We start from the raw sequence: 18,670 nt of genomic DNA, 5'->3' as shown, positions 1-18,670 counted from the left end.
CCACTAAAATTTCTGCCATCTGTCCTGCGATATGCAGGCAGATCCAAGGAAGCACTGCATTTCTATTAACAAAGTGCTGCTGCCGGTTGCTGTTTGAAAAGAAAGACAAGACCTTACTCTCCTTTCATAAAAATGCCAAGTAACCAGGGAGGATCGGAAAGTAGAGCATTTCCATGACAAGCAGGCTGCTGCAAAACCTCTGACCAACTCCTCTAAATTCTTCTTACGGCCTGAGGGAAACGGCATCGTTAACTTTGCAAAAGAATCAAAACAAAAATTATCGATTTTCTTGAAGGCAGTAGCACTCTTTGGGCATGGAACATACTTTCTGTCTTGTTGCTCAGTAACAGTCATTTATATACCTCTTGTATAGTTTAAGGCCTGATATTTAGAAAGCAATTTAAAAAGACATTTATATCATGATATATAGTGAGGAAAATATATGTGACAATCTGTATTAATGTTTTATCTGAAAAATAATCTCACACAGTTAGTTTACCTAATAGGAAGATCAAAAGCCCCATGTTATTCTGACTGGTGGGAATTCCCTGACCGGCCACATGCAGAGCTCCCCAACAGCGGCTGGGGGACAGTGGTGACCCAGGCTCTGAGCGACACCTTAAGACACCACCACTACAAGCTTGCATACTACTGACATTGGGTTTGCAAATTTGGGTCACTGTGCCTGCAGTACTCAAGGTTAGGCAGGTAAGGCACCATATCCTTCACCACGTACAAGGAAACTACTTGAATCGCAGCTCAATGACAAAAAAAATCTGTGGTACCGGAGTATTTCATCTACTGTATAAATATCCACTACATCTGAATCCTAAGGATATAAAAGCCTTTTTTTTCTTCCTCTTTCTTTCTTTCCTTCTTTCTTTTAAGCATTTTTATAAGGCATTCTTTATATTTAGGGCCTAGTGACTTGTAACAACAAAACCAACTTGTACGTTGTTCGCCAAACACGCCTTGATTGTACAAGGTACAATCAAAAACTATCAGCATCCCACAAAGAATCACTGCAGCAAGATTTACATCTTCAGCCACTGGAAAAATGTCCGTTGACTTACATTTACCTGAAACTTCACCTTACTTCAAAGTGATGCAAAGAAAGCTAAATCCCAAACAGAGAATATATATACATGCTACTACAGGCAAATTTGATCAGCAAACAGAAATGTAAATTTTTTTATTTCTTTAAATGTTACAATTATTAGCAACCTTTCCACTGAAATTCAGAGAAAATTACCACCCTGCAAATCTACACACTGGGCCTGACATCAAGGCCAGAAAACTCAGTATTTTACTTTAAGCTACGAAATATATCAAAGAACAGTTATATTCCCAGGTTGTAGTTGATATGATTTTTACAAGAAACATTTTTCAGCAGTTAAAACACATGAAATGTTTAAAAGTTGTGAATTTTCTTCATCTTTAAAAACACAGCTTTCTACATTTTATGTTGATTGTACTTGGCCTTCTCTTCAAACTGTCATACAGAGGGAGACAGATCTGGTTTATACTCAGTCATTACTAACCCAGACAACGCTTTAGCCAGCAAAATGTTGCCCATTCACCCCCTGAGATGCTGCATGCTCCTGTTGTATTTCACCGACCCCCTTTCACAGGTTCTTCTCCATCCTCCCCAAGCAGCCATCCTCGGCCAGCAGCCACGGTTACAATCCTGTACTCTGTGACTTACTCAGCTTGTGACGCCAGTGGCACCTGCCACTGAAGACCACTGGACAGCGATGGGAAGTCCCATGCAACACCGCTTGGGTACACCATGAATTTGCCCACATGATGCTTCTGACAAGGCTTAATTAAGGCTGTATGATCAATTACAGAAAAATAAAACGTTTCACAAAGTGCCACACAAAGACTGGGACAGAGGCTGGCCTGGCCAGCTTGTCAAAAGGGAAGTGCAGCTACATCCTTCCCTACGTCCCCGCCGCTGCCATGAGCCTGCACAGGACGACGAGGAGTGATGCCCCTGCACCGCTGCGCCTGCGGCTCCCCACCTGCCCTGGCTGCCAGGATTCCTCATCCATCACCAGTCATCAGCAGACCTACAGCGTAATAACCCACAATAAAAACCCAATGAAACAGCAGTACTTCTATCTTACTTGCTGCAGCATGCTATTCTTATTTAACTCAGCACACTTCTCAAGAAATGTTCATTTAAAGTAAATCAGGCTTAAAAAAAAATGTTCAAAGAAAAAATCAATGTTTAAGAATACTTTGTGTTTGAAACAGTTTTGATTTCTAGACCTGTCAAAGGAATGAATGCAGCTCTGAAAGATCTTCAAAAAAGATGGCAATTACAGCTAGATCAAAACCACCAATGTTTTGGTCACTACTTGAGACACAGAACAGCTGAATAACCACAATAAGATCAGCGAAAACATCGAGCAGAAGTGTGACGCCTATCCTGGACTGAGTGCCAGGAAAATATTCTGACTCATATAAAATTTCATGTGGGGTCATACCCATGCAGAGAGGCATACACTGTATTGCATTTCGATCCATAGCACCAAAACAAAGGCCAACACTGAATTATATGCTAGTGATTTCAAAAAGAAGTTAATTATAAGTCTGCCTTAAAACACCTAATTCATTCAACCTGAAAAACATGTTACAAGAGTTGTAGAAGACTGGCCACAAGAAATTTAAGGGCAAATGAAACAACTACAGCTATCCCCTGAATATTAAGCTAATGAGACATGTTGCACTGAAGAAAGAGTATTAGGAAAAGGATGCATAATTTCATGTTTGCGTGCTTACAGTGAATGTTGTGGGTATATTACAAAAATACTCCAATTTAAAAATTTTTATAAAGCCAATACTTAAGGAATACACAAAAAAACATTCAACATGTCATGATTAACTTCATGGGTGCCTGAATTTAAGATCCAAGAAAACAAATACTATGAGGCCAAATGAAACAAGTGGTTGTAGGATTTTGTTTTAACACTAAGATGATGCAAGTCATAATATAGACTTCACAGCATAATTAACTAAACACTGAAATAAGTATTATTTCCAGACCACTGGTACAAAGTCAGTCAAGACCTTCATGTTTCTTATATATTTTTACACGCTGATGTCACACAATGAAACACTGATTTCATTTTCTCAAGTTCTTAAATGGATTTAAGATCTTACAGAAGCTTTTTATAATTATTTTCCCCAAAGTTTCTAGAAACCTCACCCATAGGAGGCAGGATAACTGAAGCGTTTCTTGCAACACGCAGCGCAGCCCAAGTTTTGCTCAAGGACAGAAGGGGCTCATAGCACGGGCTGCAGCTGGTTGTTCATCCTGGGTTCATACACGCAGAATGAGGAAGCGCTGTCTTTTGTCTCAGTGTCTCTGCTTCAGCGCAGAGCCATCTGCATCACTGCCATGAGATTATCTGGTGTATCTAGCATTCGCTTAGGCAGGAAGGGAAAATAAAGGGCTGTATTGATCAGACAGATGCACTGCGTCGTGCCGTGCTACAGGGCTGGAGTTTGAAACAAAAAGTTACTGAGAAAAAAGTAGTGGAGCCATAATTGATCACCTAGCTCACAGAGGTGAAATAAGGCTAAATTTTCTGCTATCTATAAGCATCTGGAGTATGGCAATTGCTGACTTAACTGTGAAAGCTTAATTTAAAAGTTAAAAATGAAAGGAAAGATATTTGGCATAAACTTTGATAGTGGATAAGGCTGTACTTTTCTGAGTATCTTTCTGTAAAGTTGACCTCAAGTCCAAACAGCATGCTTTTGTTTTTACTTAATCCTAGCCCCCCCAAAAAAATCGCATTGAAAGTAAAACACCTGCTTGAGGTTCTAAAAATCCAAAATTAACTGATTATTTTTCGTTAGAACAACACAGAAGCCCCAGGCTGAGATGTAGTTACATCATTAAAACAGAGCTTTTACTGACTTAGCTTGAGTTATTCAGGGAAAACTGGTTCTACTCAGCTAACCCAGAACATAACTCTGTCAATATGGTCACGTCCACACCACAGACACCTTTCTGCCATATTATAACAGCAACCCGACACCAGTGAAGCACATCTAATGAAGCTATATTTAGTCCCACCATTTTTTCATGGGAAATTAACAGTAAGTCCTCATGCAAGGAAACGAGAATGAGCTGGTATGAATGACCTGGCAAGCTCTAACTTAAAACCAGCGAGCAGAGTTAAACCTCCCCAAGAGCCTCCACAAGTGTCGGGGGAAGCTGTGAAAGCAGAACTAGGGCTAACGGCCACAGCGTTGCTCTCAGAAACTCTCTGGCGAGAGCGGCTGCATTTCTTCCCCTGCCATCTTCAGCCCTGCCCTCGTAAATCCCCCAGTGAAAAGCGTGCACAGGAGTCGCGGGTGCAGCAGGGCTGCGCTGGCTGCGAGCACCGCCAGGCCCCAGTGCCGCCTGGTCCAGCCCATTTCATCAGTGCCATTCTAACCTTGATTAGCACGAGAAATTACGGAAGACACCTCTGTGCTGGAGAGGGGAGTGAAATTAAAACCTTTCACACTAGTTGGAAATTGTATACCACATTTAGCCTCAGAGAAACTACTCCACTCCCTTTCTCTACAAGAGTTATTTATTAGATTGTTTGCAAAAAGTTTATATTGCCTTTGTATTTCCAGTACATAAGATTGTCACAAGGAAGAAGCGCACTCTGACATCAAATTCTAACAACTTCTGCAAACGCTTCTCCTCATACAAGATTTTTCTAAGGGAGACAATGTCCTAAACAATGAAATTATTGTCTGGCATGTTTGAAAAAGTCTTCTGTATGTATCTCCAGATCCTAAGTCAAAACTCTACTTACTTTAAACCTTTATTAATAAACTATTATACTAATAAGCTATTATATGCTTGGCTATACAGCCTTCACCTATGTTGAAACCAAGAAAACAACCAAATGTATTCTACTTACTTTAACGTATGTATAGTCTAAACCATCTATTTCCATCCTGTATCTCTTGTAACACAGATTTTCAGCACTTTCAGAGGCAGTTGGTGTTTCCTTTCCAGGCAAAATAGGCACACTCTCCATGGAAAATATTTCCATATTTATTGTATTGTTGTACACTAACTCATAAGGCAACTTGGGAATCTCTCTCTCTCTGGTTTCCTCAGCAAAACAACTGAGGTCATCTGCTTTAAAGATACTTATGAATAACCCATGGAGTCTGCAGAGAGTAACGTGTGACAAGCCATGTTGGGGCAATGAATTCGCGCATTGTTAGACCGACTCATAGTATTTTTAGTTTATTTCTCTGGCTCTACAAAGAGCAAGAGTGTACTCCTGTAAATCACAAAGGAATTGCAAAATTCTCTTGTCTTGTGATAATCAAATGGAAGAACTCAAAGACACCGTCAGTAACTGCAGCAAGACTTCATGGTTTTTCATATCCATTTACAAAAAAGAGTCCATATGGGTATGAAAGTCACTCAGATGAGAAGTCTCTGTTCTTCTACATTTAGGACTGTCAAGCTAGAAACGTGCAGTTTACACCTAACCACACAGCAACCTTAAGAAACTTGACATGACAAGTCACATATCGTATTTCCCCCCTGTGTTAACCACTATAAAGACAGAATGAGAGCTCTTCAAAGCAACGCTGCTTTAGCCCTTACATTTAATTTTAAAGCACGGGCTCTCATCAGACCACAGTGTAAGTAAGTAGCCTGGAAGAGTCTGCTCTCAACCATCCCCACTGTCTCCTAAGAGCTAAATAAATTCAACAAGCCACTTCTGCTAATTACCAGGGGCAGCTTTTATTCTATGTGAATTACCCTGACAGACTTACCTACAGCCACACCTGAAGCGGGGTTAAAAGGCAAAAATGAAGCCTTGATGAGCAACGAGGGAAATGCAACAGCTTTCAAGATGTTCAGAAAATAACCACAACTTTCACCAAACAGCATGGAGGTAACAGACTCAAAGATGACCCTGCAGGCACAGCTGCCTTCTGCATTCCTGACTGCTTCTCCTCCAGTTTAATCTTCATACTGCTCCCTCAGACCGTTCATCAGCATGGTGATTTCTCGTTCATACTTGCTTATCTGATGTTAGGTTTGTACCTTCTTCTCCCTTAACATTTTAAGAAGCTTTACCCCAGCCTTGAGTACCTCCATGCCATTATTATTCAGGGAAAGATCTGTGACAATTCTTGCTATTGTCCCCGATTAACAGGCCAAAGACATTAAATCCATGCCGCCAAGGAGAACAGATGGTGTAAAGACACAAGATCTCTGCTTCTGTAAGTAATCCATTTTCACCTTCTTCAGAATTTGCATTAAAATTCGCAGACACTCACATTAAAAGTTGGGTCAATATCTGCAATCCACAGACATTCAGTAGGACTGAAGTCTTTAAACTTTATTAGTAGTGCCTAATGTTTCCTGTGCTCACCTTCCAACTGCTCAATGCCCAGAATTCAGCAAGAAGGGCACTCCTCTAATGTAATCGCACCAAATAGTTATCCTCTTTTTAAAAACAAACAAAAAAACCAAAAGAAAACAAAACCACAAACCTTTTAGCCAGCACTGATCTCTTCTTTACATTTTATTTGTATATAGACTGATATATAGAAATAAAAATACTAAACACTGTGACTAACTGAGAACAGGCAGCAAAGCAGCTATATTGTGACAGAAAAGGCGCAAGTTATGACCCGGATGGCCAGGAACAGAAAGACCTCCAAATCATCACGATCATCAGCTCAATAACTCTGGTGCTTTTCACATTTGCGCAGTGCTGGGCAGTTCAAGTTATCCACCTCACACAGTATTTCACGTTAGGCTGCTGCCTGTAGCAAACTGAGAAAGTGGGCTATGCTAAAAGACGATGAGTGGAACCATTATCTCCCTGAGATGGTGGGTGTCCTGAAAGCGGATGCTACCCCTGAAAATATACTCTTGCTATTAAATATTAAAATTGGGTTTTAAGTAGACAGGTCCTAATTTACTGCAACACTGCACACACAGAGCTTAACGCAAAGAACTTGACAAGACAGCATCCCTAGGATATGTTTTAATTTGTTTTCCTGCACAAATTATTCTGAGCAGGTATACGACAGCAAAGTTATTTCCCTGCAATAAGAGGAAAGAGAAAATAAAATGCCCAATCTTTCAGATTTACATGCTTGATTTCAAAGCATAAAATTAAGCAATGTGATTACTCACACGGAATAAAGATAAATCTTTGCAGCATCAGGCTTAAGCAAACCCAGGGTTAAGCAAAGCCAAGCAACATTGAGAACGAGAAGGAAATGATGCAGTCCTAAGCAAAGGGCGGCACAGAGCTTGGCACTGGCACGGGCATGAAAGTGCTGTTCTCTGCCAGGAAAGTCACTAAAAGCCTTGCTATTAGCATTGGTAAACGAGGCCTTAGCAACCCAGTCATACAACTCTCCATCCTGGATGCAGCTCAAAAGTAAAGCCAACAAAAGGAAAAAGTTACTGGACAAAGAGCCTTTGAATTCAACACGGTTTGAATTTTCTCTGTTTTCATCTCCCATAACCTTTAGCTAACAGGTTTAGTTTTGTGCCTAATGTATTCCTACTTACTTATGTTGTGGTGTATCATGAGTGGGGTTATGGTCTATGAATATAACTTAAGCAGAAAGATATAGTTTGAGGAAAAAGTCAAAGTCACAGACACGATGAAAATTTCCAAGAACCATGGGTTTATTCTGACCCTAACACCATATTTTCTGCAACAAGAACCACCTATTATTAAGGAAAAATAGGAAACTCTTCCTTGCTATTTCAGCAGCAGAGAAGACAAGCAGGTGCACACTGCTGCTTCAACTCATTCAAGTAGTTTGCTAATGAAGCAGCAGGAACAATAGACTTGCCCAAATACCATTTCTTGGCCCTGGGCACAACTGTACCAATACTCACTATCAGAGTCAAGCACGATACATGCAGTAGTGAACACTGCTCCACCACAGCGAGCACAAAATTAGATCAGAGAGAACCTCTGCACCTTCAAGCATACAAAAGAAAACCCAACCAAGTAAAGGAGTTCAGACTCTGCTCGTCCCTAACTTCATACATTGTCCTGGTTTCGGCTGGGACAGAGTTAATTTTCATCTTAGTAGCTGGTACAGTGCTGTGTTTTGGATTTGGTGTGAGAATGATGCTGATAACAAGCTGATGTTTTAGTTGTTGCTAAGTAGCGCTTATCCTAAATTAAGGACTTTTCAGCTTCCCATGCTCTGCCAGCAAGCAGGTGTGCAAGGAGCTGGGAGGGAGCACAGCCAGGGCAGCTGACCTGAACTAGCCAAAGGGATATTCCATACCATGGAACATCATGCCCAGTATATAAACTGGGGGGAGTTGGCCGGGGGGGTGGATCGCTGCTCAGGCATCAGTCAGTGGGTGGTGAGCAATTGCATTGTGCATCACTTGTCTTTTCTTGGGTTTTATTTCTCTCTTTTTTTTTGTTATATTCTTTTTCATTACAATTATTATTATTATATATTTATTATTACTAGTTAGTATTATATTTTATTTTACTTTAGTTATTAAACAGCTCTTATCTCAACCCACAAGTTTTAGGTTTTTTTCCTGATCCTCCCCCCCATCCCACTGGGAGGGGGGAGCGGCGAGCGGCTGTGTGGTGCTTAGTTGCTGGCTGGGGTTAAACCACCACACACATGCAAACCAAGCTAAGCTGACTTTAATCAAGAGGTATAAAACAAACCACTGGCTCTTATCAGAGGAGCTCTTGCTGCTTGACAGCACAAAGTGAAACTGGGTCCATCATCTTCCCCCTAGCCAAGATGCCTTTCAAACCAGCAATGTCTGTACGTATGCTCATGTGTACATGCAGGTGTCAAAGACTCCAGTAATATAAGCAAGACTTCAAATAGTTAAATATTTGTTTTGTATATGCTTTGTGTTTTCAAGTAATGAAATCTGAATTCAATGAATGTCCCTGTAGGACACCTCCAGTGGCTGGCTCCTCCGAGGTCTGCTGCAGAGGCTGTTCTGACTTGCCAGAAATCTAGGCACCATCCCACTGGTACCCACCGGACAGTAGACTTGCCAGCTGCACACTGCTTTTCCCTCACAGCAGAAATACCATCTACGATTAACTTTACGATCACTTCTTGCTTTTTTAAAGTCCTATTAAAAATAGATCATCCAGAAACAGTGAAACCTTGTGATACGAGACGTTTCTGTGACTTCCTCCAATTCAACTGGTTCAATGAGCAAATTTCAATAACAAAAATGCTTTCTTTAGTCCTACAGAGATTAAACAATGAGTCTCTTTAATGAGAGAGACAAATTACTTTGTTATTAGAACACATGGAGAGGATTAAACTCCCAAAAGCCCCACGAGGAGACCCTAAGAGCCAGGTACATCTGCCTGACTGGCCGCCTATCCCTTCCAACTCAACCTGGAGCTTTGTGGCTCACCAAAAGGTAACGGTGGTCATTGCACACATTTCCTGACATAGCAGGAGCTTGACAGCACTTTCTCTGACCATTTATTTATCTAAAAAATAATAACAATCCATTACCTAAGCCATCTGGCACATGCTATAAAATCACTGCAGTAGAAGCAGACTGCAAATAAGCAGTGGCAGCTCGATGTACAGACATTATTATTCTGCAAGGATTGCTGATGACAGTTTGTGGGGGATCCCACATAATCCACTAATATTATTAGGTAAATGTTTTAACATGATACTCAAAGAATTAAACAAATAAGACCAATTATTATAAATGGGACCTTCACAATTATTCTTTACATGTAACAAAGAATTCACACAACTTTCAAGAGTAGGTCTACAGGGAAAAAAAAAACCCAAAAATTTTTTTTAATATAAAGCTACGATCTCCTCTCCACCAAAAGTAGCTCCCAATGATGCTACACTTTCAGTGCTTCATTAGCCCTACAGGATACGCCCCCCCAAGAACTATTTGTAGGCTGCTAGAAGCTTTCACAAAGAGCTTGCTATCTCTCGGGCCCCACCGCCCTGCCCAGGGTGGTATCATTTCCTCCCCCGGACACACTCGGTGCCCAGGGGAGCAGCTCTGGCACAAACTGGGTCCAACTCAAACCATCACTCACCTTGCTTCCCAAGGCTCACAGTTTCTTTTAACAAGAATGATGGATTGCTGACATGTCGCAAAATTGCCATTAGAAAGCTAAGAGTTTTTTCAGTTTCTTAGGCTGCTGTGGTTGGCATTCGACTACAGGAAACATTTTTTTTACAAAAACACAATAAAATGTCAAGGTTAGGTTAAACCAAGTATTGTTAGACTGTTGGGTAATTATATCCCCAGCACCTTCAGTTTAAAGGCAATAGGAATAAAGTTGGGGCACACAGTTGTGAGTTGTCACTGGCAGAGTTGCCATCGCATTTATTCCAGTGACAGCAGGTCCCCGAAGCAGAAAAGCAACTGAAATATCCCCTCTTCTGCTGCTGCACTAGATTTTTAGAAGAGGCAGAGATACAGTTATAAAATATACTATAAAGGTTCACTGTCATTTGCAGATGTAATTGCTTGACAGTACACATTTGATTTCTGCAACAGCCTCTCTGCTCTGAACGGCACGGGTCCAACTCAGAAGCAGAGCAGGACACCCAAGTTGTGTGCGGAGATGAACGACTCCCATCTCTGCATTACTGGGCAGCACAGCTCTGGCAGAACAAAGCAGCGATCTACTCAGACAACTGGTTACTGTTTAATGTTTAGAAAACACTTAAGTCACATGCAATAGTTTGAACAGCAATATACAAGACTATATAATTAAGGCAGCTTTTTTTTAACCCCCAAGAAAAGCCCACTAATAAGCACAGAAATTTGGAAATACAGCTGTATTTTCTCTCTTACACTCAGGTTGGTTTTTGCTGTATTTCCTCCCCATGTACCATTAACGTACCCAAGAAGAGCGATAACCCGGTCAGAATCTGCCTTTTGCCATTTTCGCTTGCAAGGACCCAGCACAAGTGAAGGGGAAGACCAAGTCTTGTAACACCCTGGCTTCACACCCGAAGCCTGCAGACAGCCCCAGGAAAGCAAGAAAGGGCTCCTTGCGGCGCTGGGGACTGCACAAGCGGTTTTTTGTTCTATGCAGTTCCCTCTGACACTTCCCTAACTCAATTTACTGCTTATAAACCCTCAAACTGAACCATTTCAAGGAGACAGCAGCAGGACTGAAGGTCAGCTACTGAGTTCAGCTTGCCCAGACCGTGCTCTCCAGCGAAAACTGTTTACTGATTCCTCTATGTTCAAAGGAGTATTTCCACTCAGTTTAACTGAAATGGGATTACGCCCTAAGTTAGGAGCAAGCTAGCTGGAGCTAGCTGCCCCTCATCTCAAAGATACTGGAAAGGGACAAACATATTGGTAGCAGCAAGAATAAAAACAAATTAAAGTCTGACTGAATGGATAAATAAATAAATAAGCGCATTGCACACAGCCATACAAAACTGAAACAGAAATCCTGAGAGGGCAAAGCAGCATGCTCTAGGAAAGCACAGCATGAAACAGAAACAACTCAAACCCAGGGAAAAAAGGATGGAAACGGAGCACAAAAATGACTGAATGATGTCAACTCTTCACTCTGACTTTAAAAGAGGCAGCATAAACACAGTGCCTGATCCGCTTTGTTAATTTTCATGTACAGGCAATGACAGCATGTGCTGGGGCTTGGTTTTACACACCTGAAGGTGACATCTAACATGAAACGGGGCAGTTTGGCCAGTGTGGAGAAGTCAGATAAGTTCCAGCTCTAGGCAAAGCATTCTCACTTGTTCTTAATTTCCAGGAAAGCAGATTACACTTAACAAAAGCCAACGCATGGCCTAGATTGTCCCTATCAATTTTTATGGGTCAGCAGAAGTATGCATATATCTGTTGTTGGTCAACAGTTACTGAAATGCTGATCAACTACATCTGAGCACTGCTCAGCAGAGCTACGGTGATTCAGGAAACACATCGCGATTCTCCTAAGTTTGTTTCCAAAGTCAAAGAACCAAAACTTTCAGAAACGATCTTACAGCAGGACCACCAACCTGCCAGCGATAGCTGTCCAACAGGACAAGTTAAACAGAGCTCAGAGGCATAATATTGTAAATAAGAATGCCTGGGATATAACCCATGGAGCAGTTTTAAACTGCTGCACCCCAAAATTGAAGCTAATGCCTTCAAGTAGAGTCTGTATTTGCAGCATCACCAGACACAGGAATACAAAGTCTGGCACAGTTTGGGCCCATTGTTCACAACAGGCTTGTGCGTGTAATAGAGCCAGTCCTTTTACTTAAATCCAAATTTCCAGATTAACTACTACCATGCGCAACAATGAGGCTGTCTATAGAGTCACCAGGTTTAGATATACACCTGGATGAATCAAAGGAATAGGATTTTCACAGGAGTGGCACGACTTCCTCAAAAATGTATATCGCTGGTTTCGAACAAAAAATAATTAGCTTGGGAAAATAAGAGTTCCTTTAAGCTATTTCAAGATGGCACATGTAGTTGGGATAGTGGGTGCTATTTTTATGCTGGCATGCAAAGAAACCAAATTTGAAAGCTTAACAGTGCATGTTAGCAAAACTGGACACACTGAAGCATACAGCAGAAAGCCCCATTTCCACAAACAATAGCTGGAAATAAGAAGTCTGCTTCTCCCACTCTCAGGCAACATTTGAAGAGATGCTGACAACTTCTTTGCAACACTGGTTATCCAGTCATTAACATAATTTTACCAGCTGTTGTTCCAAGTAACTCACATGAACACAGCTACCTGAACAACTCAGGCAAGCTGGGACGTGGGTTTCCAGTGGGAGAGGGGTACAAGAGCTGCCAGGTACTTCGCTTCAGGACACACGCACACGCACAGCCAGCAACGATGTGCTGCAAATTCATACCCTACCCTGCTTGCCAGCAAAATGTCTGTGCCAATACCATACGTTAACTGTCGATGCTATACTGGAAGCTCTGGTACTTTAAGCAGCTGTCCTGAATGACAATCCTGACTCTGCCTGCCAGTATAAAAAAGATGTGAAAGTCGCTCTTTCTGTGCCTACATATGGCTCTAAAGAGGACAAGAACAGCCTGTGGTGTGAGAGTAAAGCACAGAAGCAATCTCGCTGGCCTTCGTCACCCAGCGAGTCCCTACTGGAGGATCATCCCTGCGTTTGTTTGACTTTGTGTTTGCTGTTTTTCCCTCTGCGTGCCAGGACCTTAAATCCATTATTTATGTTACTTAATCAAGTATGAGATACTGAATGTAATTTAAACAGCATGACGGCTTTACTTGGGGAAAAAGCCAGCAGAGAGGGAAGACAGCACAGACAGTCTCTCTTGAACGCCCAGCAGCTTTCCTATCCTGGCGCTCGATTCAGAGCCATGCCTTCCTCGGGAACTACAAGGGGCCCTGAGCTTTCCACTGTAACGCAGTCCCAAGACAACAGGACACCCACATTTTTGCGGCAGCTTATGACCGAAGGATTTAACCACTCAAGGAAGTGAATTCAAGGACAGATGGGGTTGGAAATTTTTAAAAATAATTAAAAAAAAGAAGTATTTCTGATCAACTCTTTATGAGACATTTTAATTCCATAATAAGAACATCCACAGAGAGAGATAAATCAAGGATACCTTTCCAAAAAACTCCTTAACTCCTTACATAGAGGAGGTCCATTGGGCGCCCGGGAACAACTCTGCAGTACCACTGCTCTCTTGACTAGAATGCTAATTTTCATCCTTTTTTGCAATGACAGTTAACAGAGGTACTCCTCTATAAGACACAAGACACCAAGATGCCTCATATCAACTAATGTATTTAGCATTCTTTAGGGGGTGCAGGCGTGCACCTCACTTCCTCACATTCGATCTCTCCTACACAAATATACTATTCAGATATGGTCAAGCCTATTGAAGGGACTGTTCAGTGTTGATTTGTAGTGTTGCACAGTCAATGTGCTGTCCACCACATCTGAGTGGGAGGACTCACAAATAAGGTGAACTATTCATGCCAAAACAAAAAGGCTGTTTCCTTTTCTTTCTCTCCTCATACAGTGAGCTAGACTGTATGAGGAGAGATAAGACTGTATGAGGGGATAATTTTGGAGTATTTCATAAAGTGGCTCAAGGATCTAGATAGCATAGCTTTCGATAAAACACACTTTGACTGTGCAAGCTTTTTGAAAGAAGTATTTGGAGCTTGCTATGTTGTACTGTGGTGCTCAGTTCTGGTGACCCCAGTCATCCCTTCTGCCCTTAAAAACCTGTGGTCTGTCATCTTTTTCAGATTTTTGCACTAGATCAACACAGAGCAGTAAATGCAAAACAATGCATTGCTAGCGGATAAAACAATCATTTCCACAGCTCTCGATTTGCAGGCATTGCCATCATCAAGATGCGTAGGGCAGTAACTGTTTCCGGGTAGAAGCTGATGAGATACTAACACACAAGACTAAAAATATTAGAAAAATGTCCGTTTAAAAAGCATATGAGAGTCATGCACTGCATCATTGGTGACTGTAGGGCTTCTGAACGACTGCCAAAAGAATAAACATAATCTAAAGGTGCAGTGTCACCAAAAAGGTTAGCTTAATATCAAGGCGCCTATGTTGTAGAAGGTGTTTTTCTACAAGGAATAGGACGATATTTCTGAAGGAGACAACCGAAGAGCACAGAACCGCGTGGAACGGCTATTCTAACCCAAAGCGCTTCTTTCAAGGAGCGGCGCATCACTACGGAGCCGGCTGAGCCGCCCCAGCCGCTTGCTCCCGGCAAGTCCCCGGTGCCCACGACGGGAAGGGCAGCACGGCCGGCTCCCCTGCGGTGCTCTGCGGGCGGACGCCGCCGCAGCGGCGCTGCCTCCCCGCCGCCCCCGGCCCGGCCCGGCCCGGCCCGGCGGGCAGAGCCTCTCCAAGGAGCGGCGGCGCGGCGGGGCCGTGACTCACCGGTCCGGGCACGTACCGGCGGCGGGGACCTGCCCCCGCGCCCGCCGGGATGCGAGTCCATCTTGGGAAGAGGCGCCGGCTCCCGCCGGCGCGACCCCGCCGCGGGGCGGCTGCCGGGGCCGCGGATAGCAGCGCCGGCCCCTGCCCGCGCCCTCCCTCCCTCCGTCGCTTCGCTCCGCTCGGCGCGGGGAGCGGGGATGCCCGCCCGGGCCGCGCTCCCCCCCCCCCGCCTTGCCGCCACCGCCTCGCCCGCCCCGCGGCCCGGCCGCCCCCGCGCAGCCCCCGGCCCCGCCGCCGCCCTACCTTCGTGTAGAGCTCGGAGGCTGCCATGGCGCAGGGCGCGGGCGGGCGGCCCCTCTGCGGCAGCCCGGCGGCGGGAGGCGGAGGAAGGGAAGGAGGGAGGGAGGATGCTCAGGCGGCGGCCCGGGCGCGGCGCGCCATGTTACTACCTGGCGGGCGGCGGGGCTGCCGCCGCTCTGTGCATTGTGGGAGCGGCGGGCAGGCGGCGCGATGCCTCCCACCGGCGGGCGGGCCGCTGCCCGCGGAGCGCGGCGTGCCGCGGGGCCGCCGCCGCCGTCGGACGCTGACCGCTCCCCTCTCCGCGCTGCCCGACCCCCGAGGGTCGCGGCACGGGTTTTACCGAGGGCGGAGGAGAGCAAAGCAGGGCTGCGAGAGACCCGCGGCGGCTGTCCGCCTCCCGCGCCCCGCCGCCAGCGCCGGCTCAGCCCGCTCCTCCTCCCGCCTCGGCGCGGCCCCACGGCGGCCTCCCGCTTTGTGCGAGAACCGGTATTCCTCCCCTCTCCTGACCCTGCCTTTTTTTTTTTTTTTTTTAAACTCCTAGACTGAACAAATTACTCGTTTCTTCATCAGGGACGTTTGTAATTTTTGCTGCTCTCCAGCCCGCGTACAACTTGCGGTGCGGTTCCCAGACCCGCAGGCTCTGCAGGCCGGGCATCACCAGCGCCAGGTACAGGGGAACGATCTCTTCCTTTCACAGGCAACTCTCCTCTCAACGCAAAGAGGAGATGAGCCTTCTGTGCAGCAGCCTCATCGTACTGGATTTACATCTGGGTTACAGCCTACGGCAGCCTCTGTGTGCCTGGCTGCCATCCTACCGCTTATCCCGTTACTCCCATTGTGTATTTCTGCACGTATTTCTCAGGTGCCAAGTTTTCCATTTTTTTTTTCTCTCTCTGATTCTGATCCCATCCTTCAAATTGTTTACAGCCTCTTCCAGCTTGATTGCATCTTTATCATTCAAACCACTACTGAAAACACTGAAGAGAATTGGGCCCATAACAGTTCCTTTGATAAGCAAGTCCAGTTCTCACCAAGAAATGAAGGTACACATCTTTGAAAAGTTTAACATCCATGTCAAAAGGGAATGAAAAGCATAACCCATGTTCTGGCTAGGTCTTGAGATGGCACCTCATTGCTTTATGAATCATTAATGGGTGTTTTCTACAGCTCACGTTATGGCAAGAGTTCTTTTGACAGCAGAACTCAAGCTATTACTATCTGTATTTTCCTTTTCCACCTTGGGAATGCATCCTACCAGTCCAAGTGGTCCAAAATACAAAACAAGTTTGAAACAGTTATCTTTGCCACACTCCCCACCAAAGTGCTTTGACTTTTTAAGTGGTATCATCTCTGCAAAATTCAACTGTTAGATAACAGCTCTGTATTCAGTGGGTAGTATCTGTACTCCCCCTGAAACTTGCTGTGACTATCAAAGAAACAGACGAACCTGTTCTACACAGAAAATGAGTCATGAAAGAGATGGGTGACCTGCTCAAAAATCACTCATCAACTTAGTAACAGCCAGAAATAAAAATCAAGCTATCTCCACTCCCAAAATAAACACTCCCAATAAATGCTATTATCTAGCTGTACTTTACTGCTGCTATCTGAAGGAAAAGAGATGGAGAAAGTAGCAAGTACAGATGAAAAAGAAAAATAGTTAAGATGAAAATACCGAGCCTTACCTGGAGTTGTTTGTATTAGGCACAGATACATGGTCTTCACTGCTAGTAAACTAAGGTTAGTAAATTCAGAAAAGAGGTTAAAAAAACCCTCTTGATTTTGCTGGGAGAGTTCAGAGTTGAAACTCTAATGAGAATTGAATTAAAAAAATACCTTCCTTCCCATGTTCTGCCAGTATGTCCACCATTATCAACCACGATTACTGTTACTGTCCCATGCCTAGGAGGCTCACTCCCATCAGCAGAGCCGGACATTTGCTCTCAGTCCTACGAGAAGCCCAGAACTGGTTCCTGCGAACTGCTGTCCAGGTCAGGGGTGAGGTTTTTGGCTAAGAAGTTTGCACAGCTGCTCTTCACGTGTACACTGTGGCAAAACAGAGAGATCTGTACTAAAGATACCAGTCATCTTTCATGCGTAACACACAAAAGCAATCTGGGGTTCATTTAAGAGTGCGATCATCCCCCTTTAACAGGCTTAATCTAAGAATCTGGATGTATGAACCACAGAAATCTCAGTTTTGTTTTCAGAAGGGATCTGAACCTCCCCTCTGACTGTGTGCCGCTTCATATCCAATATTTAATACCCTTTCTTCAGAATGATATCTATTCTAAATTCAAAGACACTCATTTCAGGAGTTCGCTTGGACTGTGGATTACTGCATCAGCCATTCACAGCTGGAGCTCAGGAGCCAAATGTAATTATAAGCCCCAGCAAAAAATAGATAGCCGAGTCCAAAATATGCTATGATTTGACACAATTTGCATAAACCAGGATTTCAAATCTGTCATTAAGGACAGGAATTGGGGGCACTGAAAGTTGCCAAGAAACAACCTGTTTGTAATGTATCTAGACTGACTACTTAATTATTACTTTAAGATGGGTCTCCTGCATCAAACATTTGCTGGCAAGATTTTAAATATCCTCATATCTTGCACAGCATCTTTTCAAAAAGATCATTTATGGCATTTGATTTCAGAGCATATATCCCAGGGTATTCCAGCTGACAATGTATGGCTGATGTAGCTGATAGTCCACATGCAGAATTTTATACTGAATTTGAACCCAATCAAAAAAAAGATAGAAAATAATCTTCCTATGAATTGAGGAACATTAGTTTATGTATTTTTTTTTCAGAAGTGAATACAAAGCATCTGTCCTATCTTTTTTCTTACATCTATGTTCTGTCTGCATCCATGATCTGTTCAACTGTGGCAGAAAAATTCCCTTCTCGATTAGGGCTTCCTATTCTGTTGTTGTCACACTGTACCGCAAGCGGGCAGTGGATTCTCTGTCGGCCAAACAAAAAAGGGAAATCATGAGAGGCACAGAAATTATATATAGTGGTAACATAAGGAACATGAGATGGTTTACGTGGCACAGTGGATGGGCCTATCCACTCCGTCAGAAAAGCATTTGTATATTCAACATTGTCCATCAGTTTAACTCCAAGCAGCTTTCACTGGAAAGACAGACAAAGCTAACTGAGGAATTCATAGGCTAAAGTCCTCCTCCTCCCCTTTCCTATATTCCCACGCTACAAGGATTAGGCCTGCAAATTCTAGCTGTAGAAAACAAACACGGCTGGTTTCAGCCAGTACTGATGGAACAGTTACCAGTTAAGAACTCTGAAATGTAACGCGAGAGATACGTAGGAAGAAATAAAATCATGTACCATGCACATATTCTCCCGGCAACATTTGGGATTTACTTCAAGGAGTTTTGGCCTTACAAAAAAGACAAGACAAAA

General features: G+C 43.7%; 1 protein-coding gene across 1 annotated transcript in view; it reads right to left on the bottom strand.

The window, feature by feature from the left end:
• Positions 1-15,312, bottom strand: part of MYO5A (myosin VA) — a 105,257-nt gene extending 89,945 nt beyond the window's left edge. The window contains exon 1 of the mRNA XM_050903006.1: positions 15,244-15,312. Within this exon, the coding sequence (XP_050758963.1) occupies positions 15,244-15,270 (27 nt within the window). The 5' untranslated portion in view covers positions 15,271-15,312. The remainder of the gene's footprint in view (positions 1-15,243) is intronic.
• Positions 15,313-18,670: the final 3,358 nt, after the last annotated feature.

This window comes from Gymnogyps californianus, chromosome 11 (assembly GCF_018139145.2).
Source record: "Gymnogyps californianus isolate 813 chromosome 11, ASM1813914v2, whole genome shotgun sequence".
Lineage (NCBI taxonomy): Eukaryota > Metazoa > Chordata > Aves > Accipitriformes > Cathartidae > Gymnogyps > Gymnogyps californianus.
Note: the sequence above shows the minus strand (reverse complement) of the source record. Positions and strands in the feature narration are given on the sequence as shown.